The sequence below is a fragment of the Salmo salar genome, chromosome ssa13 (genome assembly GCF_905237065.1).
Source record: "Salmo salar chromosome ssa13, Ssal_v3.1, whole genome shotgun sequence".
Classification (NCBI taxonomy): Eukaryota; Metazoa; Chordata; class Actinopteri; order Salmoniformes; family Salmonidae; genus Salmo; species Salmo salar.
This window is the reverse complement of record NC_059454.1, coordinates 100,377,380-100,392,709: the sequence shown is the minus strand read 5'-3', so window position 1 is coordinate 100,392,709 and position 15,330 is coordinate 100,377,380. Positions and strand designations below refer to the sequence as shown.

Below are 15,330 nucleotides of genomic sequence, written 5' to 3'. Positions count from 1 at the left end.
CCATTTTCTAATAACTGTATATAGCCACAAGTGAAAGTAAATAATGAGAGTAATGGCTTCTTTTTTCTGACAATTGAATTCAACAATGACATTCCTTTTAGGCATTCTTTATTCATTTATAATACTCGAGACATGTCATATTACAGATAGATTAAAATAATGTGCCCCTTTAGTCAGTGCATTCCAGCATTCAAAAGTAAGTCCATCAATAATGCCTAAATGAATGGAAAAACAAATGTTGGACAACCAAAGACCGACATTATAGCAACCATGTAAAATACAGTGAAATAATTAAAGGCATACTTGAAACAAAAGCTAATTTACAAACAAGGCTAATGAACAGTCATTACAGGCTGTGAATGTCACAGTGGGCCTTTAACGGCTGTGATATGTTCTGAGCATCATTATCTGACAAGGTCGAATGACCTCTATGGGTATTAGCTACACAGTAGGAGATCTACAATACAGGAGGCTGGTGAGGGGAGGACGGCTCATAACAATGGTATTAAAACACTTGTGTCATTCCATCAAATCAATTCCAGTCATTACTATAAGCTCGTCCCCCCCCCCCAATTAAGGTGCCACCAGCCACCTGTGATCTACAGGACACCATATTGTGCATAGATAGACCTGTCAGTAATGTGATTGTAAAACCGTACAGTATTAGTCATACAATAGATAATACTGGCCTCTAAAGTATTTGTTCTTATGCAGTTGTTCACACACCCCTGTACTATATAGTAAGCACCATCAGCGGGGTTTAAAAACTGGGTGCAACCAGTTTTCAGTGGAAATGGAAGAGCCTGTGACGCACTTCAGATTTTGGACACTTAAAAAGGCGACGCTCCATCTTAACTCCTCCTTCACATTTACTGGATTGGTTGAACAGTGCACAAGAGAACCTCCCACAAATTAAAAAAATAATTCTCATCAGGACCAGAATGTGGGGTATCCTACTCAAGTGTTTCTTTTACGTCGCTATGTTACGTCGCTACGTTAGGTTATATAGTAAGTGACTAGAGGGACGGATTCATAAATAGTCTATTAACAAACAAATTAAAGCAAGGGTCATTTCCTTCCAATCTATTTCATTGGGTTTATGTTTAAATGTAACCAACTCTCTAAACAGTTCCTGAATCAGCCCTTAGATTCAAGTGGATTGTGAGAGGAAGGGGGTCAGTTGACCACTAATACTAAAAGTAACCCCACCATTAATGAAATACAGTAAGATAACTACTCAGCCCCACCATTAATGAAATACAGTAAGATAACTACTCAGCCCCACCATTAATGAAATACAGTAAGATAACTACTCAGCCCCACCATTAATGAAATACAGTAAGATAACTACTCAACCCCACCATTAATGAAATACAGTAAGATAACTACTCAGCCCCACCATTAATGAAATACAGTAAGATAACTACTCAGCCCCACCATTAATGAAATACAGTAAGATAACTACTCAGCCCCACCATTAATGAAATACAGTAAGATAACTACTCAACCCCACCATTAATGAAATACAGTAAGATAACTACTCAACCCCACCATTAATGAAATACAGTAAGATAACTACTCAGCCCCACCATTAATGAAATACAGTAAGATAACTACTCAGCCCCACCATTAATGAAATACAGTAAGATAACTACTCAGCCCAACCATTAGTGAAAAACAGTAAGATAACTATTCAGCCCCACCATTAATGAAATACAGTAAGATAACTATGCAGGCAAAAATAACTGAACATAGGCTCTATGTTCGGTTTCCAAAGGATATATATTCTTGATTGTACATAACCCTTGTAAAGTCCCATGTGCTCAAGAAAGCATTTCAAGAAGTACCATTTCACAGCATGTAACATTCAAACAGTAGCTTACATGCAAATTAATAGATACAAATCAGGTTAAAAAAACAATCCTGAATATGAAAATATAATTGGAGATTCACAGAACATGTTCAGTTGAAGCTGTACTGTGTGTCCTAGTGACTTCACCAAGACTGGTCCCAGGTCTGTTTGTGCCATCTTACTTCCCAGACCTGCGACCAGGCTATGACTGACATGTCTTTCCTTCTTATAACCTGGCCTTACAGAAGTCTCAGCACAAAGCAGATACGATTGCATACCACCAATCGCAATCCTTAAAACCAGGGAGATGGTTCCACTCTTTTACTCGTTCGCTCTTTCTACAGACATCTGCAAGGTCTAACGGTGTGGTTATAGTTGTTCTGGTAGGGAGGCTATGCTCTTGTCTGCTTGACTGGGCATCTGTATGATAGAATTCTAGAGGTCTGTAGTCTTTTTTAATTGCATCGAGTGGCTACAGTACAGGCGGTTGTTGCTCAGTTGGTGGCTGGGCCAGCTTGAGGCTCTAGTCACTGCTTGTGTAGCAATCTGGTCTCTCAGCATTTTGTATTATTCTGTACGTAATTCTGAGACACTTCATTTAGTATGATATGTTACGTTTCGTATTGTATGTATTAATTTGTTGATGTCATCATCCACTTCGTATGATAAGTTATGAATTACAATTTGGATGATATGTTAAGAATTTGCTAAATGTACAATTTGTTATGAATCTGTAAATGTACAATATGTTACGAATTTGCAAAACGTATGATATGTTACGAATACCAATTCGTTGTACCTAACATTAGCTAGCTGGCTAATGTTAGCTAGTTTAGGGTTACGGGTTAAGGTTCGGCGTTAGGTTAAAGGGTTAAAATTAGGGGAAGAGCTTGCTAAAAGAGTTAGGGGAAGGGTTAGCTAACATGCTAAGTAGTTTCAAAGTAGCTAAAAAGTTGTAAGTAGTTGAAAAGTTGCTAAAGTTGTCCGTGACGAGATTTGAACACACAACCTTTTGGATAGCTAGACATTCATGTTATACGCCCACCCATCCACCTTGACCAACCACCCATACCAAACGTAACATATCATACTAATTTGAGTGTCCCGGATTAACTTTTACTATGTTACGTCTAGTCTATGAGACCAGGCTGGGTGTAGAAAGGAGGGCAGGGCTGGCTGTGCCTGAATTTCATTATATACACTGCAGTCTGGTGCCACCAGTAGAGCAAAAACACCACAAGGACATGCCACACCTGGTGGCTGGCACCCAGATAGTTCAGTTGACCTGTGGAGGTCAAAGTGCATCACAAGGTCACTTGAGCAAGACAAGGTGCACTTAATCACATGAGTGGTTATTTGCTATGCAAGGTCATTTGTAATATTGTGGAATAGATGTGTCAAGCATGAAGGCTCACCTGGGAAGCAGCGTTCTGGGATTTTAGAGATGTAAAAGAGGAACGCAGCTCCAGCTATCAAATACATCACAATCACACGAGGGAGGAACAACTGCAGACAGAGAGAACAGATGGTAAGGGTAACAATACTTGACTCTGATGCATAATTGTACTGTTTATGAATGTGTTATGAAGTCAACACACTTTCAAATAAAGTGTTAATTCAGGAATCTGTTGCCTCACCTGGACGACAGCTGAGCCGAGGCCTTCATTGAGCCAGACCCAGTGGCCGGCGGGGATGATCCCGTAGCCAGCCACGGAGCAGAAGATGGCAGTACGCTGGTGTCGCCACTCCTTAGAGTGGTAGTGAGGGTGGATCTGAGCTAAGAACACGGCCAATATCAACGCTAGAGCAGTCACCAGATACACCTGTCTCCAGAACTATTGATGAGAGAAAGAGGGTGGGGGTAGTAGACAGGAAACGGGGAAAGATATGTGGGGAGGAGATGGGATTTCAGAGCCAGTTTGCACAGGTATATATTTACAGAAACAAACAGTATGAGTGGAAAAAGAAAACAAATAATGGAATGTATTATTGTCCAACATACAGTGATGCAGTAGAAAGCATAGAAGACCCCTGGAATGTAACAGCCCAGGATTCCCACAGAGATTCCAACGAAGTCCAGCGCCAACCAGCGGTGACACGTCTTCTCTGAGAGGTGGCAGGAGAACATGTGATACCCTGCAGAACACAGCATACACACCTAGAAAAACAGGTCAAATACACCAGCATTACTTCTCCTGAACACAGGTTAGACCTGTAAACCACAACAAAATAAGACTGACAGATAGCTGTGACCTCTCGCTTTCTTTCTTTCTTTCACTCTCTTTCTTTCTGTCCGTCTCTTTCTTTCTGTCTGTCTCTTTCTTTCTGTCTGTCTCTCTCTCACTCTCACCCACCCACCCAAACACACACCTGAAAGCAGAAGAGTGCTATGCAGTAGATGACATAGTCTTCTCTGTTGGCACCTGAAGCCGGCAGGACTGTAGACATGTCATTCACCCCCAGTAGGAAGAACAGGAGGAAACCCAACAGATGAGTCCATATGTTGACTGTTTCATTGGACAGCACAAAGATGCTAGAGGGGTGGAAAACAATACACAACAACTAGCCTGGTTCCAGATCTGTTTGTGCTGTCTTGCCAACTGCTATGGTCATTTTGTTTGACATGACAATAACCATATGAGTTGGCAAGACAGTACAGACCTGGGACCAGGCTATACAACAACTAGCAACAACATTGTACAACAACGTACTACTTTACATTGAGCTTAGCTATATTATTCTCTTGACATACCTTTTTAAACAAAGTTTGGATTGTAAGCGGGCTCTGTATCCATCTGTAATGTATGGGTTTTCCTTCATGAATAACGGGATCTGTTCAAATGTGTACAGACGGATTCCCCTCGGCATAAGGACGGGCCAGTAACTGGCCAGCCACTGGTAACTTCCCAGGAGTAACTTGAGGAGTTTCTGAGGCATTTTGGAACATCAGATTTCACGGTTCTGGCACAGGTTTAAGGCTGAAAAGATGAAAGGGGCACAACAGGGTAAAGTTATGGCATGGCACTAAGGTGTCACTGCAATCAAAGATTGGCCGAAGATACCCACGCTACCATTATGCTTGTTTACACAGCTGCACTGGGGTCTAAACGCAATCATGGTTACATTAAGACACTGTGGAGCCGACAGGAGATAAAGGTCGGAAAACGTACCTCAATTAAGGAATGGGTACTGTACTGCAAGTTGTACCTTCATCCACACTTCATCCACATCCACACTGAAAAACTGGAAAAACAGCCCTTTGTGTTATCATGCTAGCTAACATCAGCCAAAGCAGCCATTATGGAATGGCACGTGGCGTTGAACAACAAAGGAGGTGATTGGCTGACCCTACATTTCAAAATGACTGCGGTGGCTACTGCTAGCTAGCATGAGGACAAAAAGGGCAGTTTTCTGGGAAAATTAGCAGTATTTCAATCTTCTCGATGTATCAGTGTGGATAAAGGTCAAATTTAGTGGCATATCCCATCCTGCATTGAGGTATGTTTTCCGATCCATATTTCGCGCCAGCTCCACAGTGTCTTAAAAGCTGATTTTATGGTCAATCCGAGTCTGTAGTGGCTGTACAGCATTTACAGCGATGCGGCCTCAGCAGAAGTCAAAGCATTCATACTTCTTGAGCTTCGGGCAGCTGTCATACGCATCCAATAAATTGGTCTGCACCACACCACTCGTAGTGATTCAGGATTAATCTCTATAGCCATCCAGCTAATTACGAGCAACTGGCTAAACAAAAAGAAAAGTCCTTACCTCTTCTGAGTTGTTGGAGTCCGTTTCCCGGTGCTTGACATAGCTCAGCCAAAATAGCATGAAGTAAAAAGGATGCACCGTTTTCCCACCTGCATCTCCATCCCGAATCTCCTCATTGCCCCCCAGCAAAATCAGCCTACATTTAGGCTGTTGTTTATATGTGTATTTCACACTATATGTTTGTATGGAGGTCAACCCCAATACATGTTCATGTCATCAATCAACTGCATTACAGTATAAAACGACTTTGACTACACCACCAATTTCTGTATGCTAGCTATGCTAACCTGATTATACAAACGGGAGTTAGCATTTACTAGTCACATTTTCTAAACCTGAAAAGGGACAACATCTAAATGTTATGCAGCGAAAACAGCCAAATACATCTATATCTGATTTTAGTAACCACATGGTGGGTCTGTTACAATACATCAATCATGACGGATTTCACAAATATCCACTTTCTTAGATCAGATTTGTTGAATGTGCGCCAATCGCCCTTCTATCCCCCACGGTCTGCATTCCATTGACCTCTTTACTGCATCTACAGTTGAAGTCGGAAGTTTACATACATCTTAGCCAAATATATTTAAACTCAGTTTTTCACAATTCCTGACATTTAATCCTTGTAAAAATTCCCTGTCTTAGGTCAGTTAGGATCATAAATTGTTTAACTTGGGTCAAACGTTTTGGGTAGCCTTCCAAAAGCTTCCCACAATAAGTTGGGTGAATTTTGGCCAATTCTTCTTGACAGAGCTGGTGGAACTGAGTCAGGTTTGTAGGCCTCCTTGCTCGCACACACTTTTTCAGTTCTGCCCAAAAATGTTCTATAGGACTGAGGTCAGGGCTTTGTGATGGCCACTCCAATACCTTGACTTTGTTGTCCTTTAGCCATTTTGCCACAACTTTGGAAGTATGCTTGGGGTCATTGTCCATTTGGAAGACCCATTTGCGACCAAGCTTTAACTTCCTGACTGATGTCTTGAAATGTTGCTTCAATATATCCACATAATTTTCCTTCCTCATGATGCCATATATTTTGTGAAGTGCACCAGTCCCTCCTATAGCAAAGCACCCCCACAACATGATGCTGCCACCCCCGTGCTTCACGGTTGGGATGGTGTTCTTCGGCTTGCAAGCGTCCCGCTTTTCCTCCAAACGTAACGATGGTCATTATGGCCAAACAGTTCTATTTTTGTTTCATCAGACCAGAGGACATTTCTCCATGTGCAGTTGCAAACCGTAGTCTGGCTTTTTTTATGGCGATTTTGAAGCAGTGGCTTCTTCCTTGCTGAGCAGCCTTTCAGATTATGTCGATATAGGACTCGTTTTACTGTGGACATAGATACTTTTGTACCTGTTTCCTCACAAGGTCCTTTGCTGTTGTTCTGGGATTGATTTGCACTTTTCACACCAAAGTACGTTCATCTCTAGCACACAGAATGCGTCTCCTTCCTGAGCGGTTTGATGGCTGCGTGGTCCCATGGTGTTTATACTTGCGTACTATTGTTTGTACAGATGAACGTGGTACCTTCAAGCATTTGGGAATTGCTCCCAAGGATGAACCAGACTTGTGGAGGTCTACAATTGTTTTTCTGAGGTCTTGGCTGATTTCCTTTGATTTTCCAATGATGTCACACAAAGAGGCACTGAGCTTGAAGGTAGGCCTTGAAATACATCCACAGGTACACCTCCAATTGACTTAAATGATGTCAATTAGCCTATCCGCAGCTTCTAAAGCCATGACATCATTTTCTGGAATTTTCCAAGCTGTATAAAGGCACAGTCAACTTAGTGTATGTAAACTTCTGACCCACTGGAATTGTGATACAGTGAATTATAAGTGACATAATCTGTCTGTAAACGATTGTTGAAAAAATGACTTGTGTCATGCACAAAGTAGATGTCCTAACCGACTTGCCAAAACTATAGTTTGTTAACAAGAAATTTGTGGAGTGGTTGAAAAATGAGTTTTAATGACTCCAACCTAGGGCGGCACACAATTTGCCCAGCATCGCCGTGGTAGGCCGTCATTATAAATGAGAATTTATTCTTAACTGACTTGCCTAGTTAAATAAAGGTAAAATAAATAATAATAGGAATACAGTTGAAGTTTACATACACAATGTAAACTTCCAACTTCAACTGTATTCCTATTATTATTTATTTTACCTTTATTTAACTAGGCAAGTCAGTTAAGAACAAATTCTCATTTATAATGACGGCCTACCCCGGCAAATTGTGTGCTGCCCTATGGGACTCCCAATCACAGCCAGATGTGATACAGCCTGGATTCAAACCAGGGACTGTAGTGATGCCGCTTGCACTGAGATGCAGTGCCTTAGACCACTGCGCCACTCGGAAGCTTCCTCCACAATGTCTTTCCAGGAGTTCAAACTTATTTTTGTGTCTTTGAAATCCATACATAAAGATGTATTATACTGCTGAATTTGTTCTGATAGTCCCTCGTCAAAGTTCTCCATGTGTTTTTGTGAAGTAAGCGAGTTTGTGTTTATACAGGATGAACTGCCCCCCACCTACCATCAACCAATCATGTCACTGTGGAGCTATAGGCAGTGCTTGACTTGGACTGAAATAGCTGCCGGTACTCAATTTTTGTGCCGGTACGGTTTATACTTATGTGCAGCAGCTCTACACTACTTTTGAGCTAATATTCTATAAGAGGAACAGGAGCTCAAGCAGTAGAAAATGTGAGTTGCCGGTACTAGTGGGTAGCCTAGTGGTTAGAGCGTTGCGCGAGGAACTGGAAGGTTGCTGGATCGAACTCCGAGCTGACGAGGTAAAAATCTGTTATTTTGAACAAAGCAGTTCAACCAATGTTCCCTGGGTGCCGAAGACATTGATTAAGGCAGCCCCCTGCACCTCTCTGGGTTAAATGTGGAAGATATGTTCAGTTGGACAACTGACTAGGTATCCCCCCTTTCCCTACTCAGCTCCTGACAATATTAAGCACTGGCTACGTTGAGCCCTATGTATTGCCATATGGAGCTAGATTTGGCCTTTGCAAGCCTCCAGAGGCTCTGCAATTTTGCATCATAACCTCCACATGGAGCCTCCTGATGGCATTGACAGATCAATAATAAATGAGCTTTTAATGTAACCATGATTGCGTTCCGACCCCAGTGCAGCTCAGTGTAAACAAGCATAATGGTAGGGGTCAGTATATTCTGGCAAGCATAACGTTAGATCGCTTTTCTAGGAAAGACAAATAGAGGATCTGAACCTATGACTAATAAAATTGGCAAGTCAACATGCTTTTGGTAATAGATCATTTATTGGAATAAATCAGAGCTAAGCGATCGATCAAAATATATGCATTCCTCTTGCATTCCAACTTGAAATTTAGCCGGACATGCTAGCATGCGGAATTGATCTCGCAGAGAGAAAATTACCTTTTGTTGCATGCTATCGATGGCTACGTGGTGTCATCTAGCTACAATACACCTTACTTTGTGATTTAGCAAGCTATTAATACAATATTTTAAGCAGCTGGCTAACCCAGCAGCTCATGCTTGAAAATACATAAGCACAAAACAAAAAAACTGAGTTCTGAAATTACACAATGGACATGGCTGCGCAAATCGTGCCCGAGGACCCCCTCTCTGGACTTTATAAACTGCCTGAATACAATACGATCAAAGACAGTTACTCTGTGATACGATTTCATGAACACCAGTTTAAGTCTGGTTGGCTCCAAATATCTGATCATAAATAAAAGCTTTTTTATGGCCCATCTGGATATTATGGAAATGACCCAAATAGCCAAATGTATATGATTTATGATACAGCTACAGCTACTGCAATGATTTAATTTTACTACAATGGATAGCTACACTGGAGAGATAGAAAGATATGAACAAGTCAATTTATTGAAGAATATAGAATATTAGTTGTAAATAAATGATGTGGTATTTATCCAAATACATAATCTAAATCAATTATTTGGATTTCCAATAGCCTAGTACTCAAGTGTTGAGATCAGTTTGGCCGTGTTCCTCGATTGGCTTTGATTGCCGAAAAAGGTGCCCCAGCTGTCCCCCCAAAAAGTATGCAGCAGACTAGGGGAGAACATAGAGATAGATAGATAGAGGACTCATCTGTGACAGCATGGACAGCCGCAGCGCCATTGTGGCTACAACCCATAGGAAACCCCATCCAGATGACTATTTTGACTACTTTAAAATGGCGGAAGCATGGTGGATGCACTCAATAGCGCTGCCCACGCTAAAATAGCATTTTGGCCACTAGAGGCATCTATCATTCTCTATGGAGGAGAACGCTTGCTCCCTCTTGAAGTCACGGAAGTTCAAGACCGACCGCTATATATATTTTTTGGGGACCGACCGCTGTACTGCAGGCATTTGTTAGCAGAACTGAGCCCCATTATAGTGAATGGAAAAATGTATATCTTTGTGTAAAAAAAATTAATCGAAGACAATTATGGTTCCAATAATTGCTTGTAATATACCAGATCTATGTCCATGAAACAATTTATTTAAATCGCTAACAGAAGAAGTTATAAGGATAATTTAGTTGCTAATAGCAGCCAGCAGTAGACTACCCAGGTTGGCCTTCTGCTTGAGTTACTGAGGTAGCGTGCAACATCACTTTCTGGAGTAGCCAGAAATACAGTCCTTTTGAGGAGATGGGAAACTCCATTGCAATCGTATTAACGCCTATTGTGTACGTTGCCCATTGTACGTCAGTGAGCCATACGGTGCAGTCTGGACGATTCTGGGACAAGGAGAGCTCTCCTTCATGGAGTGAATGGGAGTCAGTTGGGCGCTAGCTTAAAAACACATTAGCATGAATTTTGTCATCAAGAAGTACAACATTACAAATATTTTCCTAGATGTAAGATAATTAATTTCCTATGCAATATTGTATGGCTTTGAAATCGTGACATTACGTACTTTCGAGGAAAATAGGTACGTTAGTTTAGCAACCACGTGACGTAGCATGACGCGTGAACGTGAAAGCGATTGGTCAACAGTCTGCTGGGTGGGGCGTTATACTACCTCCATTCATTGCCCAATGGGATTCCTATTTCCTCCTTTCTTGTATCTCTAGAGTAGATCAAACTGCGCATGTTATGTCTCCATGAGACTGGAGGCGGAAGAAACGCACACCTGTTTAGGCAAAGTGCTGGCTAGCAGAATAGAACACAAAAAAAAGAAAACAGAGCCGCACACTCTAGGAGCTCAGATGCAATCAGTTAATAACCTAATAATAACCTAAGCGGCTGATAGCATGCAATAATAACCAACGTCTGTCGAAACGTTGATTATTAGGTTATTAAATAATTGCATCTGAGCTCCTAGAGTGTGCGGCTCTCCTTTCTTTTTCATGTCTCCATCAGACGGCATCGTATGCAGGAACCCCTCTTTATACTTCCCTTCCATTGGTACCTTTTTTAGCTAGGACACAGGCGGGAGTTGGGGGCGCTCTAGTACAGTAGGTGGTGGTGATGCACCATAACGTTGGATGTCAACCGCCAATTAAAACCCATGGAAGAAAAAGAGGCGGGAGCGATATCTAGGACAACGGTAGACTGTCGACCCCGCCTGTTGGGCAATGCATTCCCGCAGTTCTGTTAACGACGGCGAGGGCAGGCGGGAGCGAAGGACACTGCTAGCTAGGACTCTGGTGGTATAGGTATCTAGCTAGCGAGCACATCGATAGTGTACTTCGCCCCCGCCTGTCTGACACTGTTTTCCAACAGTTCTGTTAACGACTGCGAGGGCAGGTGTTCGGCAGGCATTACTAGCGAGCTAGGATGCCCATACACAGCAGGTGGGAGGCAGGTTCTGTTAAGGCCTTTGCAGACAGTACGATTTTAGCTGTGATTTTGACATCCCAGACAAAATGTCAATGTCGTGGGCAAATTCTTAGGTCGTAAATGATTGTCGGACGTCTTGGCTCGTTCAGTGTGACAGGGTCTAGGTCTGCTGATTCTGTGCCACTACGTCTTGGCTCGTTCAGTGTGACAGGGTCTAGGTCTGCTGATTCTGTGCCACTACGTCTTGGCTCGTTCAGTGTGACAGGGTCTAGGTCTGCTGATTCTGTGCCACTACGTCTTGGCTCGTTCAGTGTGACAGGGTCTAGGTCTGCTGATTCTGTGCCACTACGTCTTGGCTCATTCATTGTGACAGGGTCTAGGTCTGCTGATTCAGTACCACTACGTCTTGGCTCGTTGGTCAGGGAGGTGACCAAGAACCTGATGGCTCACAGAGCTCCAGAGTTCCTTTGTGGAGATGGGAGATCCTTCCAGAAGGACAACCATCTCTGCAGCACTCCACCAATCAGGCCTTTATGGTAGAGTGGCCAGACGGAAGCCACTCCTCAGTAAAAGCCTGCTTGCCAAAAGACACCTAAAGGACTCTCAGACCATGAGAAACAAGATTCTGTAGTCTTATGAAACCAAGATTGAACTCTTTGGCCTGAATGCCAATGAAACCTGGCACCACCATCCCTACGGTGAAGCATGGTGGTGGCAGCATCATGCTGTGGGGATGTTTTTCAGCGTCATGGAATGGGAGACTAGTCAGGATCGAGGGAAAGATGAACGGAGCAAAGTACAGAGAGGTCCTTGATGAAAACCTGCTCCAAAGCACTCAGGACCTCAGACTAGGGCAAAGGTTCACCTTCCAACAGGACAATGACCCCAAGCACACAGCCTAGACAACGCAGGTGTGTTTTCAGGCCAAGTCTCTGAATGTCCTTGAGCCTGGACTTGAACCTGATCGAACATCTCTGGAGAGACCTGAAAATGGCTGTGCAGCAACGCTCTCCATCCATCCTGGCAGAGCTTAAGATGATCTGCAGATAAGAATGGGCGAAACTCTCCAAATACAGATGTGCCAAACTTGTAGCGTCATATCCAAGAAGACTCGAGGCTGTAATCGCTGCCAAAGGTGCTTCAACAAAGTACTGTACTGAGTAAAGGGTCTGAATATTTTCTGAATGCACTGTAGGCACAGACAACTGCACGAAGGACAAAATGGTAGAAACAAAAACACATCACACAGCCACAAGTGTCAGTAAGAGTGTCCATGATTGAATCTTTGAATGTAGAGCGATGGAGATAAAACTGTCCAGTTTGAATGTTTTCTTGCAGCTCGTTCCAGTTGCTAGTTGCAGTGAACTGAAAAGAGGATTGACCCAGGGATGTGTGTGCTTTGGGGACCTTTAACAGAATGTGACTGGCAGAACTGGTGTTGTATGTGGAGGATGAGGGTTGCAGTAGATATCTCAGATAGGGGGGAGTGAGGCCTAAGAGGGTTATATAAATAAGCATCAACCAGCGGGTCTTGCGCCGGGTATACAGAGATGACCATTTACAGAGGAGTATAGAGTGCAGTGATGTGTCCTATAATGAGCATTAGTGGGAAATCTGATGGCCGAATAGTAAAGAACATCTCACCGCTTTAGAGCACCCTTTGCAGATGTTATCACAGCTGCAGCGAAATGCTTGTGTTTCCAGCTTCAACAGTGCAGTAATACCTAGCTAAATGCTTGTGTTTCTAGCTTCAACAGTGCAATAATATCTAGCTAAATGCTTGTTTCCAGCTTCAACAGTGCAGTAATTCCTAGCTAAATGCTTGTGTTTCCAGCTTCAACAGTGTAGTAATACCTAGCTAAATGCTTGTTTCTAGCTTCAACAGTGCAGTAATTCCTAGCTAAATGCTTGTGTTTCCAGCTTCAACAGTGTAGTAATACCTAGCTAAATGCTTGTTTCTAGCTTCAACAGTGCAGTAATTCCTAGCTAAATGCTTGTGTTTCTAGCTTCAACAGTGTAGTAATACCTAGCTAAATGCTTGTGTTTCCAGCTTCAACAGTGTAGTAATACCTAGCTAAATGCTTGTGTTTCCAGCTTCAACAGTGCAGTAATATCTAGCTAAATGCTTGTGTTTCCAGCTTCAAACGTGCAGTAATATCTAGCTAAATGCTTGTGTTTCCAGCTTCAACAGTGCAGTAATATCCAGCTAAATGCTTGTGTTTCCAGCTTCAACAGTGCAGTAATATCTAGCTAAATGCTTGTGTTTCTAGCTTCAACAGTGCAGTAATACCTAGCACAAAAAAAACAATACACACATAATGCAGAAAATAAAGAAATTAATAAATATCAGAACAAGCAATGTGAGAGACCGGAATATACATATATATACAGTGAGCTCCAAACATATTAGGACAGTTATTATTTTGTGGTTTTGGCTCTGTACTCCAGACCTTTGGATTTGAAATGATGGTGCAGACTGTTAACTTTAATTTGAGGGTATATTCATCCATATCAGGTGAAATGTTTAGAAATTACAGCACTTTTTGTACACAGTCCCCCCATTTTAGGGGACAAATTCCCTTGTGTATTAAAGTAGTCAAACGTTTTGGTCCCATATTCCTAGCTCGCAATGATTACATGAGGCTTGTGATTCTACAAACTTGTTGGATGTATTTGCTGTTTGTTTTGGCTGTGTTTCAGATTTTGTGGCCAATAGAAATTAATGGTAAATTATGTATTGTGTCCTTTTGGAGTACATTTTATTGTATACAAAACCAAAATCTAAACGCAACATGCAACAATTTCAAAGATTTTTCATATAAGGAAATCAGTCAATTGAAATAAATAAATGATGCCCTAATCTATGGATTTCACATGACTGGGAATACAGATATGCATCTGTTGGTCACAGATACCTTTAAAAAAAGGTAGGGGCATGGTTCAGCAAACCAGTCAGTATCTGGTGTGACCACCATTTGTCTCATGCAGCGGAACACATCTCCTTCGCATAGAGTTGATCAGGCTGTTGATTGTGGCCTGTGGAATGTTGTCCCACTCCTCTTCAATGGCTGTGTGAAGTTGCTGAATATTGCCGGGAACTGGAACACGCTGTTGTACATGTCAATCCAGAGGATCCCAAACATGCTCAATGGGTGACATCTCTGGAGAGTATGCAGGCCATGGAAGAACTGGGACATTTTCTGCTTCCAGGAATTGTGTACAGATCATTGCGCCATTATCATGCTGAAACACGGTGATGGCGGCGGACAACAATGGGCCTCAGGATCTCATCATGGTATCTCTGCATTCAAATTGCCATCGATAAAATGCAATTGTGTTTGTTGTCCGTAGTTTATGCCGTAACCCCACTGCCACCATGGGGCACTCTGTTTACAACGTTGACATCAGCGAACCACTCGCCCACACGACACGATACACGTGGTCTGTGTTTGTGAGGCCGGTTGGATGTACTGCCAAACTCTCTAAAACGACATTGGAGGCGGCTTATGGTAGAGAAATGAATTCAATTCTCTGGCAACAGCTCTAGTGGATATTACTGCATTCAGCATGCCAATTGCATGCTCCCTCAATCTTAAACATCTGTGGCATTGTGTTGTGTGACAAAACTTCACATTGTTTTGTGGCTTTTTATTGCCCCAGCACAAGCTGTACCTGTGTAATGATCATGCTGTTTAATCAGCTTCTTAATATGCCACACCTGTCAGGTGGATGGATTATCTTGGCAAAGACTAAATGCCCACTAAACAAATTTTGGCACAACATTTGAGAGAAATTAGCTTTTTGTGAGTATGGAACATTTCTGGGATCTTTTATTTTAGCTCATGAAACATGGGTCCAACACTTTTCATGTTGTGTTTATATTTTGGTTCAGTAAATAAGGTTAGAATAT

The 15,330-nt window shown here is 42.3% G+C and overlaps 1 protein-coding gene across 2 annotated transcripts; it reads right to left on the bottom strand.

Moving 5' to 3' along the window:
• Positions 1–91: 91 nt before the first annotated feature.
• LOC106568389 (progestin and adipoQ receptor family member 3) lies at positions 92–9,258 on the bottom strand. Of its 2 annotated transcripts, XM_014138694.2 has the most exons (8): positions 9,034–9,245; positions 5,621–5,756; positions 4,605–4,830; positions 4,223–4,385; positions 3,855–4,010; positions 3,490–3,687; positions 3,268–3,358; positions 92–3,137 (listed from the first exon to the last, which is right to left on the bottom strand). In XM_014138694.2, the coding sequence occupies exons 3-8, from the start codon at positions 4,787–4,789 to the stop codon at positions 2,983–2,985; spliced, it is 948 nt and encodes a 315-aa protein (XP_013994169.1). In that variant the 5' UTR covers positions 4,790–4,830; positions 5,621–5,756; positions 9,034–9,245; the 3' UTR covers positions 92–2,982. The 2 variants fall into 2 exon arrangements, with proteins under 2 accessions (XP_013994169.1, XP_013994168.1); XM_014138693.2 differs by lacking the exon at positions 5,621–5,756 and having other exon boundaries at positions 9,034–9,258.
• Between the last annotated feature and the right edge of the window lie 6,072 nt (positions 9,259–15,330).

Bases quoted from the DNA above. Each gene is read 5' to 3' on its own strand.
- LOC106568389 (XM_014138693.2), bottom strand. From the start codon at position 4,789: ATGCCTCAGAAACTCCTCAAGTTACTCCTGGGAAGTTACCAGTGGCTG. The intron at 3,359-3,489 runs GTGAGGCAACAG...CTCTGTCTGCAG, and splicing joins TCGGCTCAGCTGTCGTCCAG to TTGTTCCTCCCTCGTGTGAT. The intron at 3,138-3,267 runs GTGAGCCTTCAT...TGACCTCCACAG, and splicing joins CCCAGAACGCTGCTTCCCAG to GTCAACTGAACTATCTGGGT.